Source organism: Calidris pugnax, unplaced genomic scaffold (assembly GCF_001431845.1).
Source record: "Calidris pugnax isolate Ruff unplaced genomic scaffold, ASM143184v1 scaffold50, whole genome shotgun sequence".
In the NCBI taxonomy this organism is placed as follows: domain Eukaryota; kingdom Metazoa; phylum Chordata; class Aves; order Charadriiformes; family Scolopacidae; genus Calidris; species Calidris pugnax.
The window spans coordinates 44,919-53,773 of record NW_015090780.1 but is presented as its reverse complement, the minus strand read 5'-3'; the positions used below and the strand labels follow the sequence as shown (position 1 = coordinate 53,773).

Sequence of the window (8,855 nt, the reverse complement as noted above, 5' to 3'; positions counted from 1 at the left end):
CTGGGTCTGCCTCTGCACCGACGGGTGGTTGCTCAATGATTTACCTAACTCCTAACATCTCTAAGGAAATATTTGCGGTGGAAGTCACCAGAAACCATACATTGTTTGTTTTGCTCCCCAATTATTCTGGATGTCCTTGATGTCATCACTTCTCTTTCCAGCTGTAAAGCCCTATATATGAGGGTGGGTGATGCAGGTCATCTTCAGAAGACAGGGACATCAGCTGGAGACAGCCTTTCACTCAAGAGCTTGGTCAGGTAAGAGCAAACTTATTCCTCAAAAAGTGTGCTCTTAGCTTCTGCCTCTGCAGACCTGAATGCTTCTCAAAGAAGAATCCTTAACGTTTGTTTGAGAGTATTGGCTTTTTAACAAAAATTGTTATTTTTGCCTGCTGCCTGCCTGAATTATGCTTTGCCAAGTAAAATGTGTGGTGGCTTTCACTGTGTGTTTCTCAAGAAGAGACATGTATGTTCATTGTATTTGCAGTCCTTGAAGAAGAGAGGGTATTTCATGGTTTTCATAAACAATTATCACTTAAATTATTTTTGGTATAACTCCGTTAGCTGAGATAGATTTTTACCTAAGGTGAATTAGACCTCTCACGCTTGTTTTGATCCCTTTTTGATGTGCTATTTACATTTAAATAGATTTGGGGCAATGAAGTTCATTATGGTTCTTTAAAAAAAACAAAACGAACAAGCTACTTCAAGTTGTAGGTCCCAGAGAAATATTTCAATGACATTGAAACTTTTAAAATTATTTTTTCCTTCTTACAATCCTAGCAAAAGGTGGTTTTATGCTGAATGAAGCCTTGGATGTTTGACTTTTGTGCAGAGATTCGGACAAGGAGATACTCGCCTTACTAGATATGTTGGTGCATTTGTCCTTTGTAGGTGCCAGTGCTTTTCTTTCTGTGACTTGAGACAATCGTGTTGTCAGAAATGTCCTGTTTTCCCATCAAGTGGGATACAGGACCTTGTTTCTTGGAGAAATTCCCAGAACAGATGCTCCCCCAATCATCCAGATCAGTCTCCAACACTGCTCACGGGTGCTCAGGGATTAAAGCAGGAGCAACCACTTGCTTTTCACTCAGCCTCTGTGGCGGTTGGTCTTTGGAGAAACTGCTGTTGAAGTTCTAGTTGCTCCTGCAGGAAGGTGTCATCAGGAGTTTTACTCTGCCCACCAGTGGGGTGAGGAAGCAGGAGAGATGCCAGCAGCTTCCTCTCTGATTTTGTTTTCCCTGACAAGCATTCCTCCTTTTGCTTTCCTCTATCTTCGTCTTTTCTCCCTCCGCTGACTTGTGCTCACTGTCCCAGCATTGCACTGATGCCAATCACTTTCCACAGTTACCAGGACCAAAGATGTCTGCCTTCTGGGCTGTTTTCCTCCTCTGCAGCCTGCTGATCCCTTCACAAGGACTTGGAATCATGGCCTCGATTGCCCAATCAAATGTAGATGGTAAGTGTATGGAAGATACGGGATTTCTCTTTTTTTTGAGACCAGTTCTGCTGGTTCTGTCTCGGGACCATGCTCTGAAAATCAGAAGCTGGTCCAGATCTGTTCATCAATAGTGGAAATACTGACAATTTGCATTTATAAAGCACATTGGAGGTGGTGCTTCAGACATCTTTCAGTGCCAGGTGCCACCACCTCGGTTGTACAAAGAAGAGAAGAGAGGGACAGTGAAGGGGAAAGAACAGCCAGGTTGAGACAACATGCTTGTATGTTGAGTCCACATAGTTCACAGTGACGTCTCATCCTTTTTTCCATATATTACAGATCCACTGCTCCAACCTGACCTCCGGAGCCTTCAAGATGGTCTCCTTGGTAGCAATCTGCTCGGCAGTGTCCTTGGCAAAGATGGTCCCGTTGGCAGCCTCCTGGGCCCTGTTGGTAGTCTCCTGGGCAAAGATGGTCCCGTTGGCAGTCTCCTGGGAAAAAATGGTCCTGTTGGCAGTCTCCTGGGCAAAGATGGTCCCGTTGGCAGCCTCCTGGGCCCTGTTGGTAGTCTCCTGGGCCAAGATGGTCCCGTTGGCAGTCTCCTGGGCCAAGATGGTCCTGTTGGCAGTCTCCTGGGCAAAAATGGTCCCGTTGGCAGCCTTCTGGGCCCTGTTGGTAGTCTCCTGGGCAAAGATGGTCCCGTTGGCAGCCTTCTGGGCCCTGTTGGTAGTCTCCTGGGCAAAGATGGTCCCGTTGGCAGCCTCCTGGGCCAAGATGGCCCTGTTGGCAGTCTCCTGGGCAAAGATGGTCCTGTTGGCAGTCTCCTTGGCAATGATGGCGTGGTTGGCAGCCTTCTCGGCAAAGATGGTCCCGTTGGCAGCCTCCTGGGCCAAGATGGCCCTGTTGGCAGTCTCCTGGGCAAAGATGGTGTCGTTGGCGGTCTCCTTGGTGGAGATGGTCTCCTTGGTGCTCTCCTTGGCAGAGATGGTGTCCTTAACAAGCTCCTTGGCAAAGGTGGTCTTGTTGATAGTCTCCTTGATGCTATTCTTGATCTTCTCATTGGCAAAGGTGGTCTCCTTGGCAAAGATGGTCTCGTTGGCAATCTTCTTGGTGGAAATGGTGGAGATCTCACAGGGTGAGTGAGAGTGGGAAATGGGTGTCCTGAAGTAGCCCTTAGTGCACCTGGACCATGCTGGGGAAAGGAGGGTCTGGTCTGGACACATTGGGCCCCTTTTTTCCTGTTCATAAAAGAAGGTTCAGCAGTTGGGGGTTTCTGCATGTGCCTGCCATGCAAGTGTGCCTTCCATGTGCTGTATGCTGCTCCTGGGTGATAGGGATCCCTGCTGACCCAGGGTGGAGGGGATGCCAAGACAGCGGCTCTGCAATCACCCACAGTGCTGGGGCTGAGGGGACAGGGCATCCACTGTACAAATGTGTTACTTACTGCCTTTTCCTTGCTTCAACCATCCAGGGCGAAAATTCTGAACAACACCCTCCCCAAAATAAGTCTGCAGTCCCTGCCAGGCTTTGGAAGCCAAGTGAGCTTCAGCACCCAGCTGCTGGTGGAGGGCACCGGGTACGGCATGTCTGTCGGGGGCATGGCTCGGGGTGGTGGGGGGGTGTCACCATTGCTTTGGAAAATAGATGGCCAGCAAGTTTGCTGAGCTGTGTACCGTGTTTCCCCCCATGCAGTCTGCCGGGCAGTCCTCTCTGCGTGCAGGTGGAAGCGGATGTGACCATGCTGGTCCAGCACCAGTGGGCGGGTCCCCAGAACAATGGCTGCAAGGTTTTTGACATAAACATCAGTCTGAGGTAGGCATCCCTGTGGGGCAGCATCCCTGTGAGGTCTGCATCCATGTGAGCGAGGTGCTCATGGCCAGCACATGGCCCCTGCGGCGGTGGGAAACCTTGGCCCTGTTGGCCATCGAAGGCAGCACCTTTGTGCCTGAGCCTGCTGGCCTCGGAGGGGAACTGCCGACCTTTCTTTCAAAACTTCAGCTCAAGAAAGAATATTTCTGGGTTGTGCTGGAGACCTAGCACCAGGCTGGATTCAAAGGGCTTGGTTTTGGTAACATTTTGGCACTGAATATGGTCCTGGACAGTGCAAGCCTCATGTTTCTCTTGCGTGAAGTGCTTATATTTTCCAGCTATTAATCTATGTCACTTTTTATTTCCTATTTTCCCATTACCCAGACCCAATGTGCCGCTTCTGGAAGAGCCTTTAAAACGCCTCCTTAGTGATTCCCTGAGTCAGGTGGTAAGTCTGCAAAGCCATCTTCATGTGAGCCATCAGGGCAGGCAGGAGGCCAGGCTACCCCTGTGGCCGTGGCTGTTTGCACAGCTGTGGGCTCAGCTGGGGCAGCCAGCCCGTCCTCCCCACCTGCGGGCACCTGCCCCATCACCTGTGCCAGGATGCACCAGCAAACAGGTTTCTGAGACACGTGCTGGTTTAATGGTCACAGTGGGCAAGTCTTGCCCAGGAGGATAAACCCACCCTGGCTTAGAGGGGCTGCTCGCCCTCCTAATGCTGAGCGCTGCTCTAATGGGGCATCCAACCAAACCCTGCCCAGCTCCTGAAAACCCAGCAGAGCCAGTTTTTGCTACTCGTGTTACTGCTCTACTACTCGTGTAGCTGTTCTGGTGCTGTGGGTCCCAGCTCTCAAACTTCCCTCTTCCACCCCCCAGGCCTGCAACATCATCAACGCCAGACTCAAGGTGGTCAACAACATGATGGGCTCCAGGACCCGTAAGTGCTGGCACCCCCCTCCTTCCCTCTGACCCTTCACACTTAGGGTTGGTTGGTTTTTCTTTACATTGGGTAAATACAAATATTTTAACAACTCTTTAAAAATATAACTCTCAGCTCAAGCACAACATTCAATTTCCCTTGCCCCAGGGCAGCTGCACACAATTTTTCCTGCAGAAAGCCACTTAAGGAACTGCTGCTTTTAGAAACAACATTTTTGCCGCAAAGTGGTGCTTCCCAGGGGCTTGTCCAGCTGGGAACACCATGAGGAGGAACCAGTGTTCATTTCAATATCTCTTGGGAACACGGGATTTGGGAGCATCCCCCTCTCACTGGAGCTTAATTGCTTTCCTCCCTGTGTTCCACAGCTGCGCTCCCGCTCGGGGCTGTGGGAAATCTGCCCCCCTTTTCCATCATCAGTGGGGACGCCATCCAGGTGGATCTAAATGTAAGTGCCACCCCTTTCCCTTTGACTTGGTGAGTTTGGGTAATTCATCTGAATGTGGTGGTTATTTGTCAAAGGCTCTTCTTACTCCAGCTGTCTTCAGGACAGTATTTGCTGGAAGGTGCTGATGAGTGTGGTCCAGCCATGTCTGTATTAATGCCACCGCTGGGTCTCTACCTTATTTTTACTTGCTAATCCTTGAGGGTAGCATGAGTCAGATTGGCTTGACACTGCTTAATTAAGTATAGTTATAGCACTCTCTTAGTTGTTAATCAGAAAAGCTTAACTTCACACAGGATCAGCGGTCACCTTTCACAAGCAGGTTCCATTTATAAGTGGTTTGTAAAAGTTTGGTATGTAATGATCGGGACCATAATCAGGCCAAAAATATTGGCAATGCGTGTTACTGATTTGGAGTTGTGATGATGTTTTAAAGGAAAAGCTGTGGTAAATGCAACCTCTGCCTGTCCTAGAACAGTCTGAAGAAGCTGTATGTTTATTAAAGTGTTAATTAACCCCACATGAGCCTCTCTGTGAGGTCTGGGGTGGGGGCAGGGTGCCCAGTGTGACCACAGTCCACTGAGCCCCACCAATGTCCCCTCCTCTGCTCTGTCCCCTGCAGCTCCTTGGTGGGGCCGTGAAAAGCAACGTCACAGCCTCCACACAGGGACCTCTCTCTGCCAACCTGCTGCTGGCCACCGGCAGCTCACCACTGCTCAGCCTCTCCCAGCAAGCCCTCAGCAACCTGCTGGAGACAGTCCAGGGACAAGGATCCTTCAACCTCAACATCACCAACTCCATGGTGGGTCATGACACCCCTCTCTGGAGCAGGGTCGTTGGGGTCCTGGTCGCTCTTGAGTGACCCAAGGGTGCTCCACTGTGTTTGTGGGGTCTGGCCAAGCCCAGCGTGGGCTTTGCACAAACCCTCCCTGCCACTGACACCGCTGGGGCTGTTTCTGCAGGTGCCCAATAGCATCTCGCTGTCCACGTCTGCCCTTCTCCCGTTCATCCCTCAGGTCAGCCACCCCCTTCGTGTGCATTGATCTCCAACCCCACCACCCACCCCAGCCACGCAGAGACCCCCTTGCCCTGACCTGTCTCTCCCTGCCCTGTGCAGCTCGCCAGGGTCCTCCCCAGCTCTCTGCCCCTGGAGCTGCGCGTGCAGGTGGCCGGTGAGCCGGTGGTGGATGTGAGGGGCACAAGAGCCACCGCCACCCTCAAAGCCACCATCGATGTCTTCAGTCCTCTCTTGCGGTCCTCTCAGAGACCCCTCCTCTCTTTCGACACGGTGAGTGTGCTCCCAGGGGAATGACACCTCTGAAACAGGGCGAGGGATGAGCCTGGCTGTTCTCCAGCATCCCCTTGGCTTGTCCTGCCCTTAGCCATGTAGTACTCCTACTTTGGAATTTACTACATCTTCAAACAGTGGTGCTCAGTCCTTTAAAAATTCCCATAACCAAACACAAGTGAAATGTTTAAGGAATAATAGAAAATAAAAACAGGAAGGGTGAACCCTGGGGAGAGAGATACATGATGCCATCCGTCAAAAAAATGCAATTTCTAGGCACAGACAGGTGTTTTTTCTCAGAATGGGTTATTTACAAGTACTCTGGGTTTTCTTTTCACCCTTGGGAGCTAGGCAGGGAAATAACCTCATTTTTTTTTTTTTTCTGTTGTTCCAATTTCAGGACATCGTTCTGAACATCATCCCGTCGGTCTCCGACGGCAAACTGCAAACCTCCCTGAGTCTCGACAGGTAGAGCTGAGCTCTGCGGTCGCTGTGGGCAGGGAGGGGGGCTCTGCCTGCAGACACCCCCAGGAGCCTGACAAGATGGGGCTGGTGGGAGTGATTGGGGAGTGCGTTGTAGACAGGGTAGAGATGTAAAGGGATGCCTCAGAGTTTTCCTGCCTCCTCCCAGCCCCAACCTCAGACCAAGTGCATATCTGAAGTGATAGGAGAGTTGTAAAAGAGCTGCTCTGTTTTTAAAATCCTTGTATCTTTACGTAGTGGGACAAATTTCGGACTGAGGAAGGGTCTGAGCAGCGTTTGGAAAACTGGAGAAGGGCTGCACTTGGTGTGACTCTGTCTTGTTTTTGTCTTTCATAGCATCAACCTGACACGGGCACCCCTGAGACTTGACCCTCGCAGTGTAAGTGCACGCTGCCTTGGATCGAGGCGTTGCAACGAGCCATGTGGTGGCCAGAGACCCTGCGCAGGGAGGGAGAACCAAAATGCCAATTCTTTTTCAGCCTCCACGTTTCTTCTTTTGGCAGAGGCCAATTGTTGTCTGCCCTGTCGATCCCCTATGCCCTACAGTAGTGACACTTGGATGTATATGTTCGCTTGTTGGCAGCACACTGGGGGTGCTGGGAAGGGGGGGAGGAATAACCAAGAAGAAATTACCCAAAGAGCACGTCCCTGTGTAGCCCCCACCCTCAGTCCTGGGAGAATTTCACTGAAGGAAGCTCCGCAGCCTTTGCATTTCGTAGCTCGGAGCATCCTGCAGTGATGGAACTGAATTGATAAGCCCAACATCACTCCCTTCATCCCAATAACTGCTGCTCTCTTCATCAGACAGTGACACATGTTTTTTTCCCCTGCAGGCCTCCACTCTCACAGAATGGCTCAAGCAAGTCCTTGGGGCTGCATACGTACCTGCCATTAATGGTATGGCCGGGGTCTGGGTCCCCTCTTGCCTCAAACTGAGCTGGATTTGGGGTTCTCCCCCTTTTCTCACTCCCAGTACTCAGGATTTCCACCCCATGATGGGACTCTTTCTCTTGCTTTTGCAGATGCCTTGAGCGTGTCTGTCCCTCTGCCCAACGTTCTCAACACCAGCCTCAGGAACGCCAAAGTTGAGATCACCGACGTAAGAGTTCCATTTCCCCCAGCTGCCCTCCCAGGGAGTGGGGGTCGTGCCCACCCCCAGGCAAAAACCTGTGGATCCCAAAGCCCCGAGCTGCCCCCATTTCCCATGGGCTGCTCCCAGTTTCAAGGAGATCCCTCTGCCAGTGGGGAGACCCACAGGAAAACCTCCTCTGGGATATAGGGAAAAGCTGGGGAAAGTCTGAATGAGAAAACTGAATAGTTTTTTGCTTTGCTTCTTCCAGGGTGAAAACTCTCCCAACACTGATCTGAGGAGATTCTGCTCGGGAGGACCCTCAACGCTGCTCGAATGAGGCAGGCAATGCACTGCCAGCCCCAAAGCCCTGCTCATCTCTGCTGTCTCTGTCTTCATTTTCCCTTGAGCACTGCCCTGTGTTGTTGCTGTGACCCGAGGGGGACGGGTGACCATCTCTGGTCAGCCAGTCCTGGTGTAGCCTGGCACTGGGGTAGGGAAAGCTGCTCAGCTGCTGGGTGTTAGGGGGGGTTTCTGTGGCCACTTTTAACATCTGTAGTTGGGAAGCAGAGCTCTTTCTTAGGTACAAAGTTTGCTCTCGTATTGTTCTTTCAATAAAAGCTTTCACTGTCTCAGTATTTCTCTCTCTGAATATTTATTTGATATGAGTTTTTGGCTGCAGCACCCATTTGTCTCCACCATGCCCCTATGCCATATGGCCCATGGACAGGGACTGCAGCCCCTTGAGGTGGCTCTACCTACAGAGAACAAGCCAGTACCTTACAGAAAGCATTTTTGAAACAGCCTGTGTCACAGGGTGTGAAACAGTAGCTCACATGGGAGCTGGGGCTTGGTCCACATGGGTGCCCTGCCTGGCTGGGTGTTGCTCGTGCCAGGCTGCCGAGGGGCAGAGGAGCTGCTCATGGTGCAATAATGGCACAGATTTAGCAAAGCTGACATTTCCCACCCATTTGGAGCCCTTGCTGCAGGGAGAGAAGCTCCTTGCTGGGGTCTCATTTGCAGCATAGAATTGCCTGGGTTGGAAGAGACCTTTCCGGTGATCTAGTCCAACCATAAGGGGACCTTTATGTTCATCTAGTCCAACCAGTATGTCCCACCTGGAGCCCAGTGATGCTTGTGCAAGACTCCGTACGGAGCCAGGCACAGATAAGCTGAGGTTACACCTCTCTCCTGCTTCATCTAGGATCATATTATCTCCTTATTGCATAAGATACACCAGGTTGTTAGCAACACGTTATCTCACAAAGATATTAAATGTTGAGGACACCAGGGCAGAAGCGTCTTTGTGGTCTGGAGCTGACGTGGATTGATGTGTCCCACCACACAGGGGCTTTTCCAAGGCTGAGGAAATACCTTCTGCTGG

The 8,855-nt window shown here is 51.2% G+C and overlaps 1 protein-coding gene across 1 annotated transcript; it reads left to right on the top strand.

The window, feature by feature from the left end:
* The first annotated feature begins 3,023 nt into the window (after positions 1-3,023).
* On the top strand, positions 3,024-7,811 carry LOC106895312 (BPI fold-containing family B member 3-like). The gene is made up of 12 exons (XM_014954676.1): positions 3,024-3,041; positions 3,161-3,252; positions 3,634-3,697; positions 4,126-4,186; positions 4,555-4,634; positions 5,254-5,433; positions 5,749-5,919; positions 6,320-6,387; positions 6,739-6,781; positions 7,236-7,299; positions 7,425-7,501; positions 7,743-7,811. Exons 1-12 carry the CDS (start codon positions 3,024-3,026, stop codon positions 7,809-7,811), a joined length of 987 nt encoding a protein of 328 aa, XP_014810162.1.
* Positions 7,812-8,855: the final 1,044 nt, after the last annotated feature.

Coding starts and splice junctions, on each gene's coding strand:
- LOC106895312 (XM_014954676.1), top strand. Junction 5,434..5,748: donor TCAACATCACCAACTCCATG/GTGGGTCATGAC, acceptor TGCCCTGTGCAG/CTCGCCAGGGTCCTCCCCAG. Junction 5,920..6,319: donor CCCTCCTCTCTTTCGACACG/GTGAGTGTGCTC, acceptor TTCCAATTTCAG/GACATCGTTCTGAACATCAT.